We start from the raw sequence: 27826 nt of genomic DNA, 5'->3' as shown, positions 1-27826 counted from the left end.
GCATATTCATTCATTGTGTGTATTTAAAATTAAAAATAAAATCTCCGTACCTACTAGATGATTCATTCAATCTTCATATTGTCCCATCGACTTGATTTGGTCTGCTTAATTAACTAACAAATTAAAACCCATAAAATAAGATTAATTTCATTCGGATTCTTTCTTAATCTCATTTTTGCCAAGATTTGTAAGAGATTATGACATTTTTCCTTTAAATGTATTTAGGGATAGGATTTAATTTATTTTTAATTTTTCTTCATGGACATCAAAATATATAGAATTAGTGGCTAACTAAAATGGAATAACTAATAAGCAACTAACAGATGTTAACTCTATAATATGTCTCTCTTTCCCTTGTCTATCACTGTTTTTTTTCCTTCTTCACACAAATAATCACCCCCATGCCTTTTTTTATTTTAATTTAAACCCATGATTTCTTTTTTTATTATTTGATTTGGTACAATGATCACAGCTAAATTAATTGTGAAACAAAAATCAGAAAAAATTACATATTCTCCCCTCAAGTATAAACTAAAAATATTTAGATCCAAACTCAAATGGACTACAATACTTATCATATCTAAATTTAAAAAGTTAATAAATTAAGGTACTTTATAATAAAAAGTTCATATGGCCCCTAATCAATTCAACTTATTTTACAAATCATAAATATCTATCAAAATGAAATATTATGAATGTGGTATGACAATATCATCTTTAATAAGTTGAGTTAATTACCTAATTACAATCCAAGCCTTTCAAACATTCCAAAATCATTCCCCACATGGGATTCTTCATCTCCACCCCATTAAATTTATTGGAGAATGAGGTGGGGATTGGGGTAGATCTTCCCCCACCCCATTACCATTCTTACCCTGAAGTATTATTCCATCAACTTAAATAATGGGAAATACAACTGTCTTTCCGAAATAATGGGAAATACAACTGTCTTTCCGTAACACTAGGCACGTACCAACAATTTAGCTAAATAAACAACTTGGACTCTAATTTATTCAATAGCTAGCAAGACTTATTCAAAGCATAAAAGAAACAAGCAAAAGAAATTAACCGGAACAAAATAAAGGACGTGTAACAAAAACATAATTCATTTATTTATCAAGGAAAATGAGCAAATTTGTGTAAACTCCTTATCCCCATTTCTAATTTCTCATAAATTTTAACCATATATCGATGGAACAAATCATCCATGCTTGCACTTCCAAAATAATTGGCTACTTGAAGGATCCTTCTCTTTTAATAACTTGCCTTACTTCTCCAACATAAGGTGTAAAGAAAAGAAAAAAATGAATAATTGAATTACACCGATTTTGATTCTTCAATCAACCCCTAAATAAGTCCGAGAGAGGAGTAAGTCGTTTTAATATATGTACAGTTTGGTTAGCGCTTCTTCCAATTTAATAGCTGTTCTCATCCCTTTGACATTGGAATTTTGTTGGACCTGTGTGGGCTTGTTGAATTTAACTATGCTTGTTCAATTGAGAGTTGAGCTTTTAACACCCGTTTAAATATCTTTTAAAACCTCATATTATTTTATCTTTACAATTTTGACCTTACAAATTATTTTATTAAAATTAAAAAAATTATCTTCCTAAACCCTACTTCATTTTTCATTGTCATAAAAATACAAGGATTTTGATTATGTTTTAAATACCTGTAGAAAAAAGTGCTGAAATGATTTTAGATTATGAGAAATAATTTAAATTGAATTATAAATTATTACAATTTACATAAGAAAGTGCATTGAATTTTAAAAAAATTGCTTGAAGGGCAAATGTTAAATTTTTTTTTTTTGAGAGAAAAAGTCAAGTTCCTCGAGATTTTGTTGAGAAATATAAATAAAGGAAAATGATCTGAATCAAAGTTTTTAGTAATATGGAAAGTGCTCAATTATAAGTTGATAGAGAGAGAAAGTTCGGATAATTTATCGAGAAAAAAATCAAGATTTAGTGTACACTAGGGCTGACAAACACCTATTAGGAGGGGAGAACGAAGGTCATTGTTATCTTATGTGATAAGTTAACAGACATTAGACAATGGAGAAAGTTTCCCACAACTCCTCTATTACTATTTATTATATTTTCAGGGGTCCCTCTATGGTGCCGTAATTTTGTTTACGGTATTAATAGTGTAACAAATTTGTACCATTAGATGTAATCAACGGTACACATTATTTTTAATAATGAAAATATTTAATTATTTCAAAAATGTTATAACCGGTTAACAAACCGGTTGCAAAACCTAATTTAAATTTAAAAGGAAAGAAAATAGAGATACAATAAAACTCAACCTCCTTCTTTATCTCATAAAATTCGTCATCTGTTTATCTCCTATGTTGTTGTATTGAAATTGGATTCTTGAATGCTGTCTCAGTTCACGAATGATTAACCGTGTCAAATCGTAAACTTGTTCTTATAATTCAACTTTTTCTCCATTTATTGCCACGTCTATTTGATAGGTAGGCTTTTAAATTTATTGCTCGATGGTGACATTAGACAAGGAATCACAGATTTGATGTTCTTTGTTGTACTAAATTCATATCAAATCTTGCTTTGATGCTATAATATATTTAGTTACTACCTTACATTTTCTTTTTTCACATTTGAAAACAAATTCTTTTTATTCATAGGATTACATAAAGTGCGCAGCCCTGAAGTTTGAACTTCAAAGGATAAAGTTGCATTGCAGCATGTTAAGCAGCAAAGCTTCTTCGCTGCATCAGATAGAAGACAAAATAACCTAAATCGGTGAATCAAGTGCAGCCAAGACTTGGCTGAGTCAGCAGTTAACCACCAATCGTTTAAGAAAGAGGGGCAAAGCAAGCTGAGGCCCACTTATTAATCTTAGCCTCTGATTCCATTCTCCTTTTCTCCGCCCTGATTTGATTATCTCCAGCAGCGACGCTAAAGGTTAAACTGGCATGATCTTGCCCACATATGAATGTAGTTTTTTTTTTTTTTTGATTACATGGAAATGAACTAATTACTACAGCTGAAGCATGCAAAACAAGATTAGAAGCACAATACTTCTAGGATCTGAAGGGACAAATTTTTTTTTCAAGTTTGTTATATGTTTTTTTGTGAAGACCTGAAGATTCTAGAGTCAGATTAATAATTTTGCCTCTCTTAGGCTTTATGCGGTGGGAATGAACTTTCTCTCTTTTAATTCTCTGTCATTTTCTCAATGAAGGCAACAAGAGAAAATTCAATCTTTCAAACTCTCAACATTCAGAATTTGGCTAGTCTAGTTGTCTACCTTGCAAGAGATCTTTCCGTTGCACTTTACGAATTTATATTATTTTGAGGAGGGAATTCAGCTGACTATTAATATCTTACAATTGAAATTTAAATGTCGGTCTTTAAATTCTAAAAATTAAAGACAAGCCCAATATGAAAATATTGATGTTAAAATCTTCATTTTTGTTTGTTGATATTTTATTTGTTAGTATCATAATTTTATAGATATACTTGATGTTACATGATTGACTAAATATTAACATTAAAATGCAGATGGAAAAAAAAGATGATGGAGGGCTCCATAAAAGCATTAAAACAAACGGAGAGGGTGAAGCAAACTTTCGAAATTGCAACCATGAGAAGGAATTGACAAAGCTTAATGAAAAAATTGATGGGATGACTTTTAATCTTGCCGCTGTCAGGTATGAATTTGGTGAGCTGAAGAAGAACAATTTAGATACTTATGCATTGGTACAAAAAATGTATAGTGTAGTTGAAGCACTTGAACATAATATAACTCATATGCAATCATACCCATGGAAGGAAAAGATGAACTCTTCTAGTAAAGATGTTCAAAATTGTACAAATGAATCAAGTGGTCAAAATTTCGTGGGAAAGGGAGATGAGTTTGGGGTGAAGATCGCAGAGATTAAGGACAAGATTGAAGACGCATGTGATGAAAATTTATCATTGAAAAACTTATTTGCATATAGGAAACTGAAAGAGAACCAAATCTTCAACAATGTTGTTAAAAAGGTATGATAACAAACTATTATTCTACATTTTTTTTCAAAAATTTTTTGTACTAGCACATTCATTAAATAAAAAAAATAAATAAAATTCATGTTCTTATGCATGTCGGATAAAGCCATGGATGCAATTGATTTTGTGGATTTGGTATCATCGGTTGAAGTAGATGCAGTTGAGGATAAAAAGGTGCGTCCTCGAAAGCCCAGTCGTTATAAAAAATCTCCTTATGAAAATTTCACCAAAAAAAAAGGCCGCCGCAACAAGGAGTTTGGTTTATCCAAACATGGAGCTTCTTTTTCGGAGGAAGAATGGTATATTTTACAGTATATTTTTCATGAACAACTAGATAAAAGGTATGGAAGTATTTAATATAATCATATTTTATACGTTTGTATTTTGATGTTCTTATTTGTTTTAATTTCTTATTAATGTGAGTGTATAATTTATACAGAGAGAAAATTGTAATGACAAAGCGACATATTGTTACCCGCTTCTTAATGTCTTCTTTAGCTCCTAATGTTTGGATATTTGATGAGGTATACTCTGTGTGTGTGTAATATTCAGAGCGTAATAAGATTATATGTATTTAATTTATAATTTATTTTGCATTTGGTAGTGAATGTTTTAATAATGATATTGTGATTATTTTATACATAGATCATAAGTTGCTATGCCGAGTACTTAACTAGAAAGGAGAGTTTGAAGCAAGATTATGAGACTCGAAATTGGTTTTTACCAATTCTTTTTGGGGTATGTTATATATTTTGCTATTACAAATGTATAATATGTTTTTACTAAAAATTTAGAATTTTTTTTAAAGTTATATCTTACCATCTTCATATAATTATTAATTTATGAATTTTGTAGCAAATCGTGGCGAATGTGTCAGGTGTCTCAACCATTGATAGATCAAATATCGAAATTTCGGTTCGTAAACATAACATTTGTGAATGTTACATGGGTGCACTCAAAAGATGTGAAAAGGTCAGGAATATTATCATATGTTCAAAAAGTAAAAAGTTATTTACTAAAATATCATATGTTTTATTATTATCATTTGAAGTGTGTAATGATTAGTATAAAATTTCTGTATTGTTCCACAGATATATGTTCCTCTTTATGATGGGCTTGCAAAACATTGGTATCTTGTGATAATGAATATAAAAGATAAGACTGCTGAGATTTGGGATTCTTTGCCTAATTCTGAAATAGAACCAAATCATCGTCAAGAAATCGTTAAGCAAAATGTAAGTTCAAATTTTTTATTTGTTTATATGAAATTACTAGATGCAATATATATTAACTATCATTATTATTATTGCAGTTACATGCATTGGACCTAGTCTTGTTTCGTGATATAGCCTTTAACTTTCCTTCTGATTGGTATTTCGCTGACTTTGACATTTTATATCCAAATAATGTGCCAATTCAACCAAATGGAAATGATTGTGGCTTGTATGTGATGAAGTTTATGGAGACTCCATGTGAGATGTTATTCCCAACTTATAAGGTAACTTAATCATACAATTTATATTTCTTAGTTTGCACAATACTTTAATCAATATTAAATTGTTATCAATTCTATTATATGCAGTATGAATCGGATGAAGAAAGATTTCGTCTTGCGCTACTCCTTGTAAATGGTGATGCAAATGAAGTAAGAGATAGTGTTATACAAAAAGCACTATCATTCCATGGTCCTAAGACGAATGTTATTGCAACTAGTAAAGTTAGAACTAAAGTTGCTTCTCAGAAAAAAAAATCGTTCAATTAATAAAGTTAGAACTGTAATTGGTACTAGAGAATATTTGAAGAAACCAGGAAGAAAATCCAATTGATCTGCCTAGTAGAGATTTAATAAATTTGGTATTGGACGTAATTTGTATTTTGTCACTTTTAATTTTTTTGTCCCCTCAATTGAATTTTATATTCAATGCAAAGTTTTTATTTGGATTACGTAATTTTCTTTTTTAGTTTTTAAGTTTTTGGATTACTCTTTATGAAAATTTTGTGTCTTGTTACTTTCAATATTTTTTGTCCCCTTTAATTGACCTTTGTATTCGATGTAAAGTTTTTATTTGGATTACTCATTAAGTTTTGTTAGCTTTTGAGGTTATGGTCTCTTCCAATTAAAAACTTTCAAAAAATAATAGTCTGCTTTTTTTTTTTGTGTGTGTTTTAAGTTCAGCCTACAAGTGAATGATTGTATGTCGTTAACTAAAAATCTGAAATGTCAAATATCCATTCCAATATCTTTTATGAAAATTTTGCGGGAAAAAATTATCAAATTTTCTTCTTAAAATGAGTCTTGACAGATAATTCAACAGACCGGCTTTCTGTGTCAATTGGCGAAGGAGCACACAATGATTGGAACTTTGCAAGCAATCTTGAATGGACCATTTTGACTGTGGTTGGGGATTGATTTGGATTGATTTGCAACTTTAACTTCTGTTGAAGAAATCTATTCATATATGCATTCATTCCCTCGCACCGTTGTGTAGTACACATGTCAGCAAAGAAATGACCCTATAAGAATGTTTCTGCTCATCTATGTCGTTTTGTATAAATTTTGTTCACCCAATCATTATTTTGCAAACCTTCTTCCTCCACCATATTCCACCATAATTTATCAAACTCTTCAGGTGTAAGAAATTCAAAAATACACTTTGTAAATACTTTTATAAAATTAGGTTTATTACGTACATTAGATTGTGCATTCCTCTGTAGATGCCAAACACACAAACGATGACGAGCTTCAGGAATCACCTTTTTAATCGCTTTCCTCATTGCTCGATCTCCATCAGTCACCACAGAAATAGGCTTTTTATTATTCATGGCAGACAAAAATGTTTCCAACACCCACATATATGTCTCAACTGTCTCATCCACAAGTAATGCACATCCAAAAAAACATGTTGCATAATGATTATTAACTCCCACTAACATGACTAATGGCTTACCATATTCATTTGTCTTGTACGTACTATCAAAAGCTAACACATCCCCAAAGTGGTGATAATCTAAACGAGAAATAGAATCAGCCCAAAACAAGTTTGAAAGTCTATTCTCCTCATCTACAGTGTATTTACAGAAGAAATTTGGATCCATATCAGCTTTTCCTTTTAAGTATGCCAGAGCAGATTCTGAATCTGTTTCAAGCATCATAGACCGACGTTCAATATCTAATGAATTATACAAATCCTCCAGTGTGAAGCCCACATTGTCATAACCCCCAGCTTGATTGACTAAAAAATCCATAATTTGACTAGTCTTTATACCAACAGTTTTCATCGCAGTAGCTTGAGCCATGTCACAATCTTTAACTGATCGATGGGATCGAAGGAACTTAATCTCATAATTCATTGCCAACTCATGTGAGTGTTCAGGGATAAACTGATTAACAACCCAAGTACCAACCTTCTTATTCATCTTCACTCTAAAAGCAACTGGACATTTGACTCTCGTAACAGTCCTCGGTTCCCGAATTCTATCTTTCCTTTCAACTTACTGTTTAGCACGCTCGCCCTCCCTATTACAAACCCAAAGTCTCACATTGGTTTGACCATCATTATCATACCTTATATCATTCTTACGAATGCTGAAGCCCATTACTTTCGAGTAATTACTGTAAAAATTCTCAGCATCTATAAGTGTCTCAAATTGACTTCCAATTACATCTTCACTAGTGAGTTGTTGCAGGTGCTTACCATTAAAAAAAATGGAACATGAGGAATCATCTACACTTGGCAGAATGGTTGCCCTATCTGTTGAAAGAATGTCATGTGATGAAGGAATGTCAAACTCTGCTTCTTTTGAATTTTGGTTGATAACTGCAAAAACAATATTGAATATTTTGTTATCAGCAAACTTGCATGATTACAAACTATGTATGTCCAGAAAGCTTTATTCCTCAGGAGTTCAAATAATTTTACGGTTTTTTATTTGAAGTTTTCTACATGAAGATATGGCTTAAAGAATGCTGACTGCTCAAAATCACTGAAGCAACCAAGTCTATGATTATCAGCAAACTTGCATGATTAAACTGTACTGATCTAGAATATATGAGATTTCTATTATATTTTTTTGGATAGATAAATGTGTCTAGTTACGGAAGAAATTTACACAATCAAATTTCGACTTCGCTTCTTAAAGATATTTACGATTTAGTGCACAAAGGTCACAACCGTCTAGAAACCACACAAGACCCAATGTTTCTGAATTAACTGATATCAATTAACAAGAAATAAAATTACAAACTATATATCTATAGAAATATTTATTTTTCAGGAGTTCAAATAATTTTACGGTTTTCTATTTGAAGGTTTCTACATGAAGATATGGCTTAAAGAATGCTGACTGCTCAGAATCACTGAAGCAACCAAGCCTCTGATTATCAGCCAACTTCCATGATTTAACTGTATTGATCTAGGATATATGACATTACATAATATATATGTTTGGATAGATAAATGAATATAGTTATGGAAGAAATTTACAGAATCAAATTCGGACTTCTCATCTTAGAGATATTCAGGATTTAGTGCACAAAGGTCACAGCTGTCTTCAAACTACACAGGGCCAGAAGTTTCTAAATTAACTGATATCAATTAAAAATGCCTAAAATTACAAACTATATTTCTATAGAAATATTTATTTTTCAGGAGTTCAAATAATTTTACGGTTTTCTATTTGAAGTTTTCTACATGAAGATATGGCTTAAAGAATGCTGACTGCTCAGAATCACTGAACCAACCAAGCCTCTGATTATCAGCCAACTTCCATGATTTAACTGTATTGATCTAGAATATATGACATTACATAATATATATTGTTGGATAGATAAATGTATCTAGTTGTGGAAGAAATTTGCAGAATCAAATTCGGACTTCTCATCTTAGAGATATTCAGGATTTAGTGCACAAAGGTCACAGCTGTCTTCAAACTACACAAGACCAGAAGTTTCTGAATTAAATGATATCAATTCCTCAGGAAAAAAATTAGAAGCTATATCCCCCTAGAAAGCTCTATTTGTTAGAAGTTCAAATAATTTTACAATGTTCAATTTCAATTTTTCTATATTAAGATATGATTTAAACAATACAAACTGCTCAGAAGCATCGAAACAACCAACTTAAATGCTGTATTAGTTCTTTTTTTCAACCTCTTTCTCCAAGAAGCACGACTGGCAGACATCATATTCTCAGTTCTCTTATGTTTCTGCGTGCCTTTTTTTTTTTGGTTTGGACAAATAATCGAACAAGTGTTTGATTTTAAAGCATTGGTCATTACATGGTTACATAGCCAAAATCTCGTCATAACCATTTCTCTACACAACAACAAAATAATCATAAAAATTCTAAATATCAAATTACAAAGAACATATCAGTACTAACCTTGTTCATCAATATCCATCGCTTTTTGTAATGACAGCTCCCAGATTTACCTTGAATATAAATTTGTTTCAAAACCGAACAACTTGATTAATTGACTAAGAACTCTACTCGAATTTAGTCCGACTGATTGAACAAAAACTCCGCTTAGATTTGATCCTTGATGAGATACTGTTTATTCTTTGCAAAGATGAGTTTGAATTGTGTTTTGCCGGAACTTATTCTACCAACAGTCAAAGTGGCTAACAAATCGTATTTGTCAAAACAAAACCGTCTATATCATGGGGTTGGCTCAATTGGGAGAAATTTCAGTGACCACCCTTATAATTTTAAATATTCTCACAATTTCACTTGAACAACATATTTTGTTTAATTCCACAAAATTCATACGTACGTTTAAATACATTTTAAAATTTATTTTACTATGTATCCTACGCCATTCATTATTGGTTTTTTGTAATTTTATCAAGTTGTAATTTCAGGCCAAACATGAAAGGGTTTCAACATTTAATTAATTTGAAAATTCAATGCGAAACTCAAAATTGCTAAAATATTACTTAAATCATATCCTTAATGTTATAAGATGACTCGATTATTATCATGTAATCAAACTAATTTCAAAATCTATCGATCGGATATAGTATGTACTGTTAGATTATTTTATTCTAATGCATGGCCATGGAATAGCCTTTGATTTCTCATGGTATATTTATTGGTTTACTAGCTTATAAAACCATATGCAAATGTTGAAAATTGGACTACTATATGAAATATCATGTGATATATCTCATTTGACCTTAGATTAATGTATCAAATGTTCATAAAGGATGGTTTACTTCATCAGTCTGCAAATTAACTTTTAATAATATTTATATTTCACATATCAATTCATAATACATTAGGGTAAATACGATTTTAATTTCCCACCTATCAATAAATAAGGATAAATAGAAGTACTGAATATGTGTGCGTTTGTGTATTACGTCATATGTTTTAATAAAGAGAATCACCTCTACTAACTTTTTTTCCATAGCATTTTTATTACATTTTACCAGTTGTCTTTTATAATACTATTTTGTAAAAGAAAACTAAAATTGACTACTCGAAAATGTCTTTATATTTTTTTATTACATTTTACATTAAAGTTGTAGTATTATAAATGCTAAGTTTAATTTTTAATAACATAACACCTTAATAAAATCAACATCTTAAGTGTGATGTATGATGTAAAATGATATAGTACTTCAAATAGGCTACAAAATTAATAGTAAAAAGACCACTCACGCCTCTAAATTTTATTTAAATGGTCATACAAAACTCCTTAAATTAAAAAATATAATACATAACATAAGATAAAATTTTATAAAATATTTTTAATTTTAAAAATTTTATTTTTAACATTATTATTTTTCATATTCTTTTATTATTAGTTTGTCATATTCTTTTTACTAATATTAAAATCTACTTGACATAATAATAAAATTAATTAATTATACCTAACATTCACAATAATTTATAAAATTAACAATATCTTATTTAATTATGTCTATATTAATATCAATCTTAAGATCAATTTTTGGATTAATAGATTTTAGTTCATTCGTCAAGATAGACTAATAATAATTTAATATTAACAAAATTTTTATTGTACATGTTATTTTATCAATTATATTTATTGTAACACTTTATTTGTATCATATGATTTTTATTTATTATTTTTATCCTATTACTATATTTATATTTATTTAGATTGATTTAGTCAAAAGGTATAATAGTCATTTACGAAATTAAGAGGGTCTATGTGACTATTTATGAAACTAAAGGAACATGTATAATTATTTTAGCAAATCTTAGGGGTGTGGGTGGTTTTTTTGGAAATTAATATTGATTTAAAATTAAAAAATTAATATTTACCTGCAACCTATAATTTACCTGCTATATTTTAATTAATTATCTAATTATCCATTATATTAAATGAATGATTCAGATTAAAACTCTTATATCTAAGGGCCCACATTAGTCCCACTATCAATACTGTAAAAATAAATACAGCATCATAAAAAAATCTTATTTTCAGCTATTTGATTAAATCCAATGGTTGTCAATTCTCTAATATTTGTCAACCCACATATAAGGTAAAAAAAAAAAAATCCAAGAATGAACGGCTCACGAATTGGTTTTATTTAAAAATAAATAAATGTGCGAGGATATTTTTGTAATTAAAATAGAAGAGGGATGTGATAAGAGTTTTTGAGGGGTGGGAATAGCGTCACGCTCTAATCTAGGCTTTGCTGAGTTTTTTTGAGCCTTGCTGACTCTGTATTGGGCTCACTCCACCTTGCTGCTCCAACATCAATTAATCTAACCAAAATCTGTTGTTCAGTTGGGGAAGGTTCTTACACACCCTTCGCGCCTTAAGAAAAGATCTTCATCAACAGTTACAAAAAGTTTAAATATACCATGTTTTGTTAAATGAATATATCCAGAGCCAGCTCAGCGTAACCACTTTTTCCTATTATCTTATATTAATTAAAATATATATATATATATCTATGTTTTGATAAAGTAAGCATCCCGATTCTCCAAAATTTGGGAAATTGGTTCCTCTGTTAAGTGAGAACAAAATTTTCAGTCAATTGATCTAGAAGAGATTGATGGAGACCAGTTATTTGATGGAGACAAGTTATCAGTCAGTCAACAAACAGGAAATAGGAAATTAAGATTTAAGTCCATCTGTTAACAAGTCGGTAGGCTTCCTTCGTCGTAGGGTAATACTTTTAAACCCATTTGCTAGAAATTGTGCCAAGATGCGGTCAAAGAATTGCAGCAGTCACTAATATCACAGTCAATGGTCAATCCATATCGCTGCCAGAAACATTTCCATGAATTTGAACTAATGATATTAATTTGAAGGCCTTGGTAAATCATAGTCGCCAGGATTGAGCCGATAGAGAAGCAGATAACGCAGCAATGGAGGTAGAGCAAATTCTGCGCATGAATGGAGGAGAAGGAGAAAATAGCTATGCTAACAACTCACCTACACAGGTAATAAATCTCTCTTTTTTGATTCACAAGCTTCAGTGATCAACACAATTATCAAACCATGCATCTGCTTAATTTCTTATATTATTTTCAGAAAGAAGCAATCTTGAAAGCAAAGCCTATGCTAGAACAAAGCTTGAATGATCTGTATTGCAACGGCTTCCCAGACTGCATAACAGTTGCAGATTTGGGGTGCTCTTCAGGGCCTAATGCATTGTTGCCAACATGGGAAGCTATTGATTCCCTGGACAAGATTTGTCATCGCTTGAATCGTAAGCCACCCGTTTTGCTTTCTTTTCTCAATGATCTTCCTGGAAGTGATTTCAACACCGTTTTCAAATCCCTGCCAAGCTTCTATGAGAGACTGAGGACAGAAAAGGGACATGAATTTGGTTCATGTTTCGTAGCTGCAAGCCCAGGATCTTTCTATACGAGGCTATTTCCTCCCAATTTCCTTGACTTGGTTTACTCTTCTTACGCTCTCCACTGGCTCTCTAGGGTAAGAATTGGGATCCCATGTTCATTAGTATTTTTTTTCACTAATAATCTCTTAATAATTTTCTGGCAAGTGTATATTTAGAGCCGTGCATATTCTTATATAATAATTACCAATAACACCTTTTAAAAAAAATCAGCGCAAAAATCAGATCAACAACAAAAGCAATTTGAAATTCAAGAATTTATCAATCATCTTGGCTTATTATTTCCCTCGATTTAATGTTTTTTCAGATGCCTAAAGGGCAAGGGAATGAATCTGATGTCCATAAAGCATACCTGAATCAATTTGAGAGCGATTTCTCAACATTTCTCAAATTTCGATCTGAGGAGTTAAAACCCCAAGGTCGTATGGTTCTCACCCTTCTATATAATGACAATTTTCATGCTACTCCTGGAGAGCCAATGTTGATGGTATTAAAAGACATGATCTCTGAGGTATTTTCTCTCTCCTGAGACATATTAAAAACTAATTTTGTGTGTGTATATATATAGATGACTAATATATAATGGACAATCTCTTTTTCTTTTGGTTTTAATTATTTCATGCATTTCAGGGGTTGGCTGAAGAATCAAAAGTGAAATCATTCGAAGATTTTCCGCTCTATAGAGCAAGTATTGACGAAGTAAAGCAAATTGTTAAAAGAGAAGGATCGTTTGATATCCAAGAGGTTGAAACATTCAACGTAAGTTGGTTGGTAGGCTTTGTCGACGGCGTAGATAACAAAGGCTCAGACAAATACGCAAGAGGCAAGTATGTGACAAAGCATGTAAGAGCAGTGGGAGAATCATTTCTGACTAATATTTTCGATGATGCCACTGTGGAGGAGGTCTATCGTAGATTTGCAACCAAGGTGACTGACGAGATTTTGGACAAGGGGCGAGGAGCTTATGCAAGTCTACTCATATCCTTGGTAAAGAAATGATCGTCAGTTTCTCTCTAGCTTATATAAATAAAGACAGGATTGTGACAAATTAATCCCTGCACTACGTACAAGATGTATTGGATGAATGAGATTTCTAGTGGGGTTTTAAGGATCCCTAACTTACGGTTCACGTAACTTACAGCTTTCCTCTTTTCTGAATTGCTAATTTGGTACTGTAAAACATCGTCGAGCCCCTTCCACTTTATATCATTTACAATTTATACATAAATATTATAAAACTTTCTGGATTGTAAACTTTCTTTGAGCCCCTTGCACTCTATTTTATTTTATTAAAACTCTTTATCAAATTCAACCCCTATAATTTTTAAATTCCTAAAATACCCTCTATTTAATTAAAAAATATAATAATTATTAAATGGATTATAATTATAATAATTATTTTATTATAATTATAATTTTTAAATGGATTAATAATAATAATAAGTACTATAATTAATTAATCTATTAACAATAATTAATAATAATGTTTTAGTTAAATTGTTAATAATAATAATTAACAATAATTATTATTAATTAATTTTTGAATAATAATAATAATCACAGTAATTAAAGTAAAAAATCATAATTATGATAAAAATTAATTGAAGATTTTGTAGTAATTTATTACAATTTAACTCATTCTGATTTTGATTCTAAGATAAAGTAAATATATAAATGGTAATACAGCTCATTCTAATTACGATTCCTACATTTCAAATAAATAAGTTATTCTAATTCCAATTCATCATTTCAATTTTAGTTATTCCAATTTGAACTCATTATGTTTCAAGCTAATTTTTATTACTGTTTAGTGAATACACTATAAAATTATAAACCAATCTATATTCAATTAGACTATTTTATATTATTTATAATTTATTCATAAGTGTTATGAAACTTTCTGCTTACTTATACTATAAAAATTCAATTTATCTCCTCACACTCTTTTCATTTATTATTTTTTGTCAAAAGAGTTTCTATTTACAATTTTGTTAATTATTAGTTTTAATAATTATTCAAAAATTAATTATTAATAATAATTATTCAAAAATTAATTATTAATAATAATTATTCAAAAATTAATTATTAATAATAATTATTCAAAAATTAATTATTAATAATAATTATTCAAAAATTAATTATTAATAATAATTATTGTTAATTATTATTAACAATTTAACTAAAAAATTATTATTAATAATTGTTAATAGATTAATTAATTATAATACTTTTTATTATTGTTAATAATAATAATAATCCATTTAAAAATTATAATTATATTTATACTTATAATAAAATAATAATTATAATTATAATTATAATCTATTTAATAATTATTATATTTTTTAATTAAATAGAGGGTATTTTAGAAATTTAAAAATTATACGGGATGAATTTGATACTCTAAGGGTTTTTAATAAAATAAAATAGCATACAATGGGCTCAACGAAATTTTATAATACAGAAAGTTTCATAATATTCATTAATAAATTGTAAATAAAATAAAGTATAAGGGGTTAAATGATATTTTACAGTAACAATTCAGAAAAGACAAAAATCAGCTGTAAGTTACGTGAACTGTAACTTAGGATCCGGGTTTTAAATATCTTTTGATTCTCTATCTTTTGTGGGTGGGGGTTGGGGGGAAGGTTCATGAGTCTCTATCTAAATTTCATGTCTGCTTGTTTTCTTTCTTTTTCTTTTTCTTTTTTTTTTTCCAATAAGGTTTTTACTCATTTGGTTGATAAAAAGGAAAATAATATTATATACAAACTTCCGATAAATGTCTATCCAAATTTTTCTGACGACAGCTTGCAGCATTCATTGTTTCTAATGTGTAATATGTTAAATCGTGCTGATATTTACTTAAAAATAAAATTTAACCCAATTTAAAAGAGTGAAAAAAATAAAAGCAATTAAGTAGCCTAACTTTAGCTAAAAGTCTTTCGCATCATTATCACTAATAATTAATGTCACTTATTCAAGAAACATATCTTTAACAAGTCAATCATATTCATTGATTGTGTGTATTTAAAATTTAAAAAAAATCTCGGTACCTACTAGATGATTCATTCAATCTTCATAGTCTATAAAATAAGATTAATTTCATTCAGATTCTCCCTTAATCTCATTTTTTTCAAGATCTGTAAGAGATTATGACATTTGTCATTTAAATGTGTTTAGGGCTGGGATTTAAGTTACATTTAATTTTTCTTCATGGACATCAAAATATATAGAATTAGTGGCTAACTAAACTGGAATAACTAATAAGCAACTAACAGACGTTAACTCTATAATATGTCTCTCTTTTCCTTGTCTATCACTATTTTTTTTTCCTTCTTAAAATCACTCCCATGTCTTTTTTATTTTAAATTAAACCCATGTTTTCTTTTTTTGTATTTAATTTAGTACAATGATCACAGCTAAATTAATTGTGAAACAAAGATCAGAAAAAATTACATATTCTCCCCTCAAGTATAAACTAAAAACATTTACATCTAAACTCAAATGGAGTACGATACTTATCATATCTAAATTTAAAAAGTTAATAAATTAAGATACTTTATAATAAAAAGTCCATATAGCACCTAATCAATTTAACTTATTTTACAAATCATAAATATCTATCAATATGAAATTTTATGAATGTGGTATGACAATATCGTCTTTAACAAGCTGAGTTAATTACCTAATTACAATCCAAACTTTCAAACATTCTGAAATATTTAATTTAATATATATTCTTTTTTCAAGCCGATTTAAGTTCTAAAACAACAAGATTTCTTGACATTCATAGAATAATAGTTATAAGATTTAATTGGGCAAAACAAAAGCCAAAGGTAATTTATCTTTTTCCAGCGACCAATTTTTTTTTTTAGTCAAACAATTTCCCTGATTAAGAGCAACACCAGTCAGAGAAGAAGAAGATGAAAGAGCCATGGTGGTGGTGGGGGAGCACGAAATGGTTTTAAAGGAATACAAGGAAGCTATAAGTAATGCAACTATGAATCTCATGGAGAGTTCGATCCTGACTCAGGATGAACGTTGGCGGCATGCTTAACACATGCAAGTCGGACAAGAAGTGGTGTTTCCAATGGCAGGCGGGTGAGTAACGCGTAAGAACCTACCTTGGGAGGGGAACAACAGGTGGAAACAGCTGCTAATGCCCCGTAATCTGAGGAGGAAAAGGAGGAACCCGCCCGAGTTGGTGAGGCAATAGCTTACCAAGGCGATGATCAGCCACAATGGGACTGAGACACGGTCCCAAGCATTGTTGTTTCTGGTGTATGATACCAAGCAAACCTTAAACTTTTTTCAGAAATAATTTTTTTAATTTCCTGCCATTTGAAGGGTCTCACTCAACTCTTGGCTTCATTTTGATTAGATCGATCCTTGTAAGGATCGGCCCAGTAATGCTGGTCTTCGGCTTTTAAAATCGAACCAAATATGGGCTTCGCCAAGCCCGGCCCCTTTGCCGCCCTCAGAAGAATGTGACATTAATCAATAACTACGCCATCGGAGAGAGCATGAATTGATAACAGGTCCTTCTTAATACGTATAAGGATGGATTTATATAGCAAGTAAAATCAAGCTAGCTGAGCCAAGATGATTGATGATACATGAGATCAAATGTGTACTTTAAATATCTTTTGTTCCGTAACTTGCTTTTGGGAGGGTTTTTTTTTTTCAATTTTAATAAAATTTCCATATCTTCGCTAATTTTAGCAGCTTTGCTAAAGTCGGTCAGCAAATATAACTTCCTTCTTCTGTGGGGTTGGTATGCTTTTGAACCCCTGTTTCTTTTCATAGAATTTTATTTTTAATGAGAGGTGTTTTAATCTTTTATTTTTATTTTCTGTATAATTATAATATAATTTTTTTAATTAATTTGAGAAATCTGTTTACTCTATTAGAAATGATAAGATATTGTCATTGTAACCTTTAAATTAGATTATTCAATTAAAAATTCTTATTTTATAAAAACTCAAGCGCTGGCTTAGAGCAATAGAGCGATACTAAAATAATATCAATAATTTATCTGCTCCGCCATATTCCGCCCCCCGTAAAAGTCAATTAATCTGGTAAACTTTTGCAGCTGGTAAAAGTTTTGCAGCTGCCACTAATATTATAATTACAGTCAATAGTCAATTGATGATGCTATCAGAACGTACCTATGAATTTGATAAAATTATATTAATTTGAAGGCCTTGGTACATCATAGTTGCCTGCAGCATTGATCGCACTGGAGAGAAGCAGAAAGCACAGCAATGGAGGTAGAGCAAATTCTGCACATGAATGGAGGAGAAGGAGAAAATAGTTATGCTAACAACTCACTTACACAGGTAATAATCTCTCTTCTTTTCGCTCACAAGCTTCAATGATCAACACAATTATCAAATCTTGTTTCTTCTTTATTATGCGTTTTCATTTCGTATATTATTTTCAGAAAGAAGCAATCGTGAAAGCAAAGCCTCTACTAGAACAAAGCTTGAATGATCTGTATTGCAACGGCTTCCCAGACTGCATAACAGTTGCAGATATGGGGTGCTCTTCAGGGCCTAACGCATTGTTGCCAACATGGGAAGCTATTGATTCCCTGGACAAGATTTGTAATCGCTTGAACCGTAAGCCACCCGCTTTGCATTCTTTTCTCAATGATCTTCCTGGAAGTGATTTCAACACCGTTTTCAAATCCCTACCGAGCTTCTATCAGAGATTGAGAACAGAAAAGGGACACGAATTTGGTTCATGTTTCGTAGCTGCAGCCCCTGGATCTTTCCATGCGAGGCTATTTCCTCCCAATTTCCTTGACTTGGTTTATTCTTCTAACGCTCTCCACTGGCTCTCTCAGGCAAGAACTTGGATCTTTTAATAATTTTCTGCCATGCCTGAACTTTTACTGGTGTATATTTTTATCTAATAACTATTAAATCAAATTAGCACTTAAAAATTTCAAATTCAAGAATTTGTTAATCATCTTGACTAATCAGTTCCCTTGATTTATTGCTTTATCAGATACCTAAAGAGCCAATGAGTGAATTCGATATCCATAGAGCATATTTGGATCAATTTAAGAGTGATTTCTCAGCATTTCTCAAATTTCGGTCTGAAGAATTGAAGTGTGGAGGTCGCATGATTCTTACCCTTCTATACAATGATAGTTTCCATGCTACTAGTCCTGGAGAGCCAGCACTGTTGGTTATAAAAGACATGATCTCCGAAGTATCCTCTCTCTCTCTCTCTCTCTCTCTCAATACATATTAAAAAAAATTAAATTAATTTTATCGTCCATTTATATGATGAGTATTCAATAATGGCCGATCTCTTTTTTAATTATTTCATGCACTTCAGGGATTGATTGAAGAATCAAAACTAAAATCATCCAATTTTCCAATCTATGCGCCTTATGTTGACGAAGTAAAGCAAGTTATTGAAAGAGAAGGATCCTTTGATATCCATCAGCTTGAAACATTCCATGTAAGTTGGTTGGAAGGCTTTGTCGAAAATGATAACGAAGGCCTGGACAAATACGCAAGAGGCAAGTATGTGACAAGGCATGTAAGGGCAGTGGGAGAATCGCTGTTGTCTAGTATTTGTGGAGATGATGCCATCGTGGAGGAGATCTATCGTAGATTTGCAATCAAGGTGACTGATGAGATTTTGGAAAAGGGGCGAGGAGCCTTTGCAAATCTTCTCATTTCCTTGGTGAAGAAATTATAAGATTCTCTATACATTAAAGAAAGGATTATACATCAACCCATGCACTATATTTATCGAATAAGATGTATCAGACTTATTAAGAGGAATGAGATTCCATTTGTGATTTAAATATATTTTATTCTGTATCATGATTTTGATAGAGGTAAGGCTTGTTAAGTCTCTTTATCAATGTGCTATGTTTTATTTTGCTTTTCAATAAAGTTTTCACCATTTCGCTAATTTTAGCAACTTTGTTTAATAATATCTCGAAGGACTCTTTTGAGTACCAATGTATATTATTTTCACCCTTCCCATGGGAGGCTAAATAAATTTAAATTAATTTTTCTAAAATAACTAAAATATGAACCTGATTTGAACCTCCTTAATTAATTAAATATAAAGAAGAGTACTTTTTTACCACCTTAATAAGTTTTAACGGCTAACCCAACCAAAACTTACATAATTCATTAATTATTAAATTGAAAAACAATAACAATATTAATGAGTAATTTAATTAACTACTCACTTGGCTAATCTGCAAAACGGAGATATTGTGGGGAAACTCAGCCACCGACTTCACGTAAGTGGCGTCGAGCTTGCCATCATTATCTTCGGTGCCAAACCCAACTCTGCCACCTTAAAGATCAGTAATATTCATATAGCCAGAGGATCCCGGAGCCGAGCCGGTGGCCTGAAACATGCTCGACGTCAGGGCATTATAAACTAAATCACATATTCAAGTAAAGTAATAATTATTTTAATTGTAGGTCGCGTATAAAGTAAAAACATTTACCTCCAAACTCAAATGGACTATGACACTTATCATATCCAAATTTAGAAAGTTAACAAATTAAGGTATTTTATAATAAAAAGTCCATATCACCCCTAATCAATTCAACTTACAAATCATAAATATCTATCAAGATGAAATATTATGAATGTGGTAGGACAATATCGTGAGCTAATTACTTAATTACAATCCGAGCTTTCAAACATTCTGAAATATTTAATTCAATATATGTTCTTTTTTCAAGCCGATTTACGTTCTAAAACAACAAGATTACTTGACATTCATGGAATAATAGTTATAAGATTTAAATGGGCAAAACAAAAGCTGAAGGTAATTTATCTTTTCCCAGCGACCACCTCTTTCTTTTTTTACCTCCAGTCAAACAATTTCCCTGGTTAACAGTAACACCCTTCAGAGAAGAGAGGATGAAAGAGCCATGGCGGTGGTGGGGAGCACGAAATGCTTTTAAAGGAATGGTTCTTTTTTTTTTTGTTTTTTTCCTTGAAATCCAAAGTATTGTTGTTTCTGGTGTATCATACTAAGCAAACCTTAAACTTTTTTCAGAATTAAATTTTTTTTTTAATTTCCTGCAATTCTAAAAAGTAAAGCGGGATGAAGAGGAGTAAGTTAAGAAATCAGGGTTATTTTTGGAATTAAAGAGGTTTCATTAGAAATTTTTTAATATTTGCACAATTATAATGACGTAAATTAAAAAAAAAAAAAAAAAAAAAAGGGCTGTACGAGTTGTTTGGAGTCTCACTCAACTCTCGGCTTCATTTTGATTAGACCGATTCTTGTAAGGCTCGGCCCAGTCACGATGGTCTTCGGCTTTTAAGATCCAGGCCAAGTGCCCGGCCCGTTTTCCGTCGTCAGAAGAATGTGATCTTAGTCAATAATTACGCCATCGGGGAGAGCATGAATTAATAACATATCCTTCTTAATACGTATAAGGATGGATTTTATATAGCTAGTAAAATCAAGCTAGCTGAGCCAAGACGATTGATGATACATGAGGTCAAATGTCTACTTTAAATATCTTTTGTTCCGTAACTTGCTTTTGGGATTTTTTTTATATTTTAATAAAATTTTCCTACTTTTGCTAATTTCAACAGCTTTGCTTAAGAACCCATTTGAGATTACTTTTAGGAGAGTTAAAAGTGATTTTGAAAATCTAAAAGTTAATTTTGGTGTTTGGTAAAAAAAAAAAAAAATTCAAAACCACTTTTGCTAAAATCAACTCCTCCTACAGCTGATTTTGAAAAATAGGGAAGGAGTAACTTTTAAATTCTAATTTTGATAATCAATTTTATCCTTTAATATAATTTTATTAATATTCTTACAATTATTATCTAAACCCAAAATTATCCTCATTTAAATTTAAAAAATTAATATTTTAATAATTTGTTATTATAATTCACAATTACTTCTTTTTATCCTAGTTCTTCCTCATATTTTACATTCTATCAAAACTTCTCTAGAGCAACAAAGAAAGATCATGTACGTGTTCCATCACCATATTTAATAACAGTAAGTGATTCATCATCCTTTCATGCATATTCAATGTAATTTTTATTATAATATTTATTGTTTGTTTTATTTTGGTTTGTTTATATATAAATGATTCCATGCCTATGCATTTTTTATTTTAATATTTGTTGTTTGTCTTATTTGGATTTGTTTGCATATGAAAGATTCCATGCATGTGCATTGCAATGTTTTTGTTTCTAAAAGATTTCACCAATGAAGAGAGAGAGCGAGAGGTCAATGGTGGACGAGAAGAAGAATATATCAACAATGGACTTGAAGCACGAGAAATGGAAGTTCTACGGAAATAATATTGCTACAAGTTTAATGAGAATATGAAATTGCATGACAATCTATTATTTGTATTCGTTTTAAGTTTTTATAGCTCATTACATTTTTTTTTTTGGAATAACTAGTTATACTTTGCTTGATGTTATTTATTGAAAATTGTAGTTGATTTTTTAATTATCAATTGTTTTAAAATAAAAAAAGAAATAAAATCAATATAGTATAAATTTTATTTTAGTTAAAATTATTATAATACACAATTAAAGATATTGTATGTGCACATTGTAAGTAAATTTTATCCTACATTATATATATTTTAGTCATTTATTTTCTTACAGTAGTTTAATAGTAAGTTTTACCAAACACTCATAACTGCTTTTAAAATTCACAGTGCTTTTAAAATAAAATTTACCAAGCACTTAACTGATTCTCTTCACAGCTGATTATTTTTATAGTACAATTAACAGTAATTATTTTAAAAGTTACAGTATTACCAAACTGGCCCTAAGTCGATTCACACTTCCTTTTTATGTAGGGTTGGTATGCTTTTAAACCCTTGTTTCTTTTAATATATTTTTTTAATTTTAATTAGAGGTGTTTTAATCTTTTATTTTTCATATAATTTTTTTTTAAACTAATTTGAGAAGTATGTTTATCCTATTATAAATGGTAAGGAATTGTCATTGTAACTTTTGAAATCAATTATTTAATAAAAATTCTTATTTTATAAAAACTCATGTGCTTGCTTAGTCGATACTAGAATAATATCAATTATTTATCTACTCCACCGAATTCCACCATCCGACTGCGTGAATTAATCTGATAAAATTTTACAGCTGGTAAACGTTTTGCAGCTGCCACTAATATTATAATTACATTCAATAGCCAATTGACGATGCTATCAGAACGTTTCTATGAGTTTGATGACATTATATTAATTCGAAGGCCTTGGTACATCATAGTTGCCTGCAGCATTGACCGAACTGGAGAGAAGCAGAAAGCGCAGCAATGGAGGTAGAGAAAATTCTGCACATGAATGGAGGGGAAGGAGAAAATAGCTATGCTAACAACTCACTTGCACAGGTAATAATCTCTCTTTTTTCACCCACAAGCTTCAATATGATCAACACAATTATCAAATCTTGTTTCTTCTTTACTAAGCGTTTTCATTTCTTATATTATTTTCAGAAAGAAGCAATCGTGAAAGCAAAGCCTCTACTAGAACAAAGCTTGAATGATCTGTATTGCAACGGCTTCCCAGACTGCATAACAGTTGCAGATATGGGGTGTTCTTCAGGGCCTAATGCATTGTTGCCAACATGGGAAGCTATTGATTCCCTGGACAAGATTTGTAATCGCTTGAATCGTAAGCCACCCGCTTTGCATTCTTTCCTCAATGATCTTCCTGGAAGTGATTTCAACACCGTTTTCAAATCCCTGCCAAGCTTCTATGAGAGATTGAGAACAGAAAAGGGACACGAATCTGGTTCATGTTTCGTAGCTGCAGCCCCTGGATCTTTCCATGCCAGGCTATTTCCTCCTAATTTCCTTGATTTTGTTTATTCTTCTAACGCTCTCCACTGGCTCTCTCAGGCAAGAACTTGGATCTTTTAATAATTTTCTGCCATGCCTGAATTTTTACTAGTGTATATTTTTATCTAATAGCTATTAAATTAAATAATCACTTAAAGAAATTTCAAATTTAAGACTTTGTTAATCATCTTGACTTATCAGCTCCCTTGATTTAATGCTTTATCAGATGCCTAAAGAGCCAATGAGTGAATTCGATATCCATAGAGCATATTTGGATCAATTTAAGAGTGATTTCTCAGCATTTCTCAAATTTCGATCTGAAGAATTGAAATGCGGAGGTCGAATGATTCTTACCCTTCTATACAATGATAGTTTCCATTCTACTAGTCCTGCAGAGCCAGCAATGTTGGTAATAAAAGACATGATCTCCGAAGTATCGTCTCTCTCTCTCTCTCTCTCGATACATATTAAAAAAAAATTAAATTAATTTTATCGTGCATTTATACGATAAGTATTTTATAATGGCCGATCTCTTTTTAATTATTTCATTCACTTCAGGGGTCGATTGAAGAATCAAAACTAAAATCATCCAATTTTCCAATCTATACGCCTTATGTTGACGAAGTAAAGCAAGTTATTGAAAGAGAAGGATCCTTTGATATCCTTCAGCTTGAAACATTCCATGTAAGTTGGTTGGAAGGCTTTGTCGAAAATGATAACGAAGGCTTGGACAAATACGCAAGAGGCAAGCATGTGACAAGGCTTGTACGGGCAGTGGTAGAATCGCTTGTGTCTAGTATTTGTGGAGATGATGCCATCGCGGAGGAGATCTATCGTCGATATGAAATCAAGGTGACTGATGAGATTTTGGAAAAGGGGCGAGGAGCTTTTGCAAATCTTCTTATTTCCTTGGTGAAGAAATGATAAGATTCTCTATATATTGAAGAAAGGACTATCTGACAACCCATTCGCTACATTTATCGAATAAGATGTATCAGACTTAGAGGAATGAGATTCCATTTGTGATTTAAATGTATTTTTTTCTGTATCATGCTTTTGAGAAAGGTAAGGCTTGTTAAGTCTCTTTCTCACTGTGCTATGTTTTATTTTGCTTTTCAATAAAGTTTTGACCATTTCGCTAATTTTAGCAACTTTGTTTAATAATATCTCGAAGGACTCTTTTGAATACAAATGTACATCATTTTCAGCCTTCCCATGGCAGGAAAAGACACGACTTGAGTGGTTATTTTTAGAGTAACGATTTGCCACATATTTGTCTCTTGCGTATTTGTCCAACTCTAAGCCTTTACTCTCATTGTCAGGGCCTACCAACCAACTAGTATGGGATGTTTCAAGGTAATGAATATTGAAGGATCCTTCTCTTTGGATAACTTGGCTTACTTCACAGCACATGGTGAATAGACAGGAAAATTGAATGATTCCAATTTTGATTCTTCAATCAACACCGAAATTGAATGATATGAAAATAGTAAAGCTCTTTTGTATATGTGAAAATTGCTAGTACGTAGATGTCTGCGTTCGTTAATACCTGCACCAGCAGTTCTTGACGTCCAAAGACAAAAATCCGAGATTTTAACAGCTTGCTCATGCATTGATTTTGAAACTTTGTAAGATAACCTTTTCATTTACTAACATAACTCTGGGTGTCAAGAGGAATCGGTCTGCTTTTAACCAAAAAAAAAAGTGTTAACTTCTATAGGGAATTAGAATATATTTGTATTTATAGAACAACTTATGAGTGGGCAATTTGATCGAAATTTGAGAAATGATGTGAAATCGCTCTTAAATTGATCCAAATATGCAATATGAACACTGGGAGAGCTGCAGGATTTTGGCACGTAAACATCCCCTTTATTTAATATCTGGAATTTCCGATTTGTTAAGTAGCCCACTAAGTACCTGTTAAATATGTGGTTACATTGTATAGCTAGTAAAGTGTAGCTAGCTGAGCCAAGATGATTGATGCATGAGGTCAAATGGTCGAGCAAAATTTGCTCTCGCTATGTTGATCATGTTTACCAAAAGGGCCCGTGGCTGATTAGAACCTTAGAATTATTTTTAAATTAACTTATCCGAGAAAGCCAGGGGCAACTATAGGAAGAGTAGACCAAGCGAAGGAAAAAATAGCCTTCCATAGTAAGATCCCGGGGCTACCGCTACCAAACATGAACAAAATTCAGGTCCCCCTTGAGCCTTCAGTTTCTCATAGAAGCTTGTCAGAGATTTGAACATGGTGTTGAAATCATTTCCAGGAAGATCATTAATGAGAAGCACTTGCAATACAGGAGGGCCGAGAATTACGAATATTGTCCAATAGTAATTTACTAAATTATTAGTTGGCAATCACGGTATGTTTGACAATTAGTAATTTTAATTCACAGCCATTGAGGATTAAAACTAACAGCAGCTCAATCACAAAAATGCCCATAGTTATTAATTATGCTAAAATTTTCTACAGTCTGTTCAATTTGATGATTCATTTACGAAGGCCAGGCGTCCAAGAGAAATCCCGGATGTTAGATTAATTTTAATTAATATAATATTTGGGGCCACACATGAAACAAATAAAATGTGTGTGCTATTATTTAATTAGCCAATAATTAAGTGATCTATTTAATTTTAATTAAATGGCTAAGGGTATAATTGTTGTGGATTAAATACATAGATACTAGAGTTTTAATTATTACTTCTATGAGGGGCAGAAGTAATAGTTAACACAAAATAACTAATAGACGGTTTTAATTAAACATGTTTGTTAGTTTTATTAAATACGGTGGTTATGGTCCCCATCCTATCTTAACCTCCTTTTATTCTCAAAATCCTCTAGTGAGAATTCTTTAACAAAAAGGATATAGATTAGTTTGGAAGTCCATCATCAAGAATCAAGAATCTCTACACACAACAATGGATTCAGGTACGCTTCCGAAATTATAGTGCTCAGTAAGTTTAATCTGGATTCTTATGAAGATTTAAAGAATTTTAACAATTGGTATTAGAGCCTCATTCATGATTAGATTATTGAGTTGCAATTTTTTATTAATGGTTATATTCGAATCAAACTGTTAATCCTTGACTTAGTTATCGGGAATAGTTGAATTGGTTTTGTTGGCCTCATGACGAAACGAAACTATTGGTGGATTGCACACGTGAAATCATGTGCAAAGTTTCAAGATCTTGCTTTGATTCTAAGTTCGGTGGCCATGCATGTTCTAGTTTCGGTTTTAGTTTAATAATAATTTTAAATTAAATCAATTGAATTAAGTTTTTATAGGCCGTGATTTAAATGAAATAGATTTGATTGAGTTGGCAAGTTTCGGTTATGATTTAATAATAATCATAAATTGCTTCCAGTTTAATTGGCCACGGTTTCGTTTTCGGGTTTAATGGTGATTTTTAATTAAATCACATGAATTGATTTCGCTCGCATGTTTCAATGTTTCAGTTTTGATCTTAATAATATTTCAATTCAATTCGACTTTGCATTGTGGCTTTAGCTTATAAAATGTTTACTGTAACATGCGGTTATATAGTCTTGTGCATTATAATTGGTTTCAAACTGGGCAAATATATAATATGCGAATGAAATCAAATCAATTTGATTTGTACAGTTCCGGTTTTATAATCTTTAAATTAAATTGTTTTGTAACATTTAAGTTAATTATTGGTCTAACATTAAAAATATACTAATTAAAGCGGGAAGTCACCAAAGTGATGTCTCTTGTATAGATTAGTTTATTTGGGGTGTTAGATGTTTGTGTTTGTGTAATTCCTGCGGATGTTAATCGACCCAAAGAAGGTTAATATTTGGCCTAATTACACACACACTTATGATGGTAAATTTGTGACGATTATTAAAATAACTTAATGTGAGTAATGTACTAATCCAAAGATACGTTCATTACTTGACATAACTTATTGTCAAAATTTGATCATTGCAACAAGAGTACCATTTACAGTTCATATTATAGTCCAAAGACTTGTTACTAATGTTGTACTAGGTATCTTGAATTGTTATAATTTTCTTTTAAATTTTTAAAGATTATTAATTGAGTTGTTTAATGTGAGCATTATTTATTTATTTATATTTTATTTACTTTTGTTCTCAATTCAGCT

General features: G+C 31.0%; 2 protein-coding genes across 8 annotated transcripts; one reads left to right on the top strand and one right to left on the bottom strand.

Annotated features, from left to right (window-relative positions):
• Positions 1 to 6647: 6647 nt before the first annotated feature.
• LOC107175704 (uncharacterized) lies at positions 6648 to 9613 on the bottom strand. The gene is made up of 2 exons (XM_052435062.1): positions 9398 to 9613; positions 6648 to 7834 (listed from the first exon to the last, which is right to left on the bottom strand). The coding sequence occupies exons 1-2, from the start codon at positions 9414 to 9416 to the stop codon at positions 7509 to 7511; spliced, it is 345 nt and encodes a 114-aa protein (XP_052291022.1). The 5' UTR covers positions 9417 to 9613; the 3' UTR covers positions 6648 to 7508.
• Positions 9614 to 11966: 2353 nt separating this feature from the next.
• Positions 11967 to 24904, top strand: LOC102626449 (probable caffeine synthase 4). 7 transcript variants are annotated; one of them, XM_052435060.1, is made up of 4 exons: positions 11967 to 12439; positions 23348 to 23752; positions 23919 to 24125; positions 24251 to 24901. In XM_052435060.1, exons 1-4 carry the CDS (start codon positions 12365 to 12367, stop codon positions 24614 to 24616), a joined length of 1053 nt encoding a protein of 350 aa, XP_052291020.1. In that variant the 5' UTR covers positions 11967 to 12364; the 3' UTR covers positions 24617 to 24901. The 7 variants fall into 7 exon arrangements, with proteins under 7 accessions (XP_052291020.1, XP_052291018.1, XP_006469450.1 ...); XM_052435058.1 differs by lacking the exons at positions 23348 to 23752; positions 23919 to 24125; positions 24251 to 24901 and adding exons at positions 18305 to 18709; positions 18874 to 19080; positions 19210 to 19797 and having other exon boundaries at positions 11968 to 12439; XM_006469387.4 differs by lacking the exons at positions 23348 to 23752; positions 23919 to 24125; positions 24251 to 24901 and adding exons at positions 12531 to 12935; positions 13166 to 13369; positions 13489 to 14126 and having other exon boundaries at positions 12098 to 12439.
• The last annotated feature ends 2922 nt before the right edge of the window (positions 24905 to 27826 follow it).

Source organism: Citrus sinensis, chromosome 2 (assembly GCF_022201045.2).
Source record: "Citrus sinensis cultivar Valencia sweet orange chromosome 2, DVS_A1.0, whole genome shotgun sequence".
In the NCBI taxonomy this organism is placed as follows: Eukaryota; Viridiplantae; Streptophyta; class Magnoliopsida; order Sapindales; family Rutaceae; genus Citrus; species Citrus sinensis.
The sequence above is the reverse complement of the archived record's forward strand: the minus strand, read 5'-3'. Positions and strand labels throughout refer to the sequence as shown.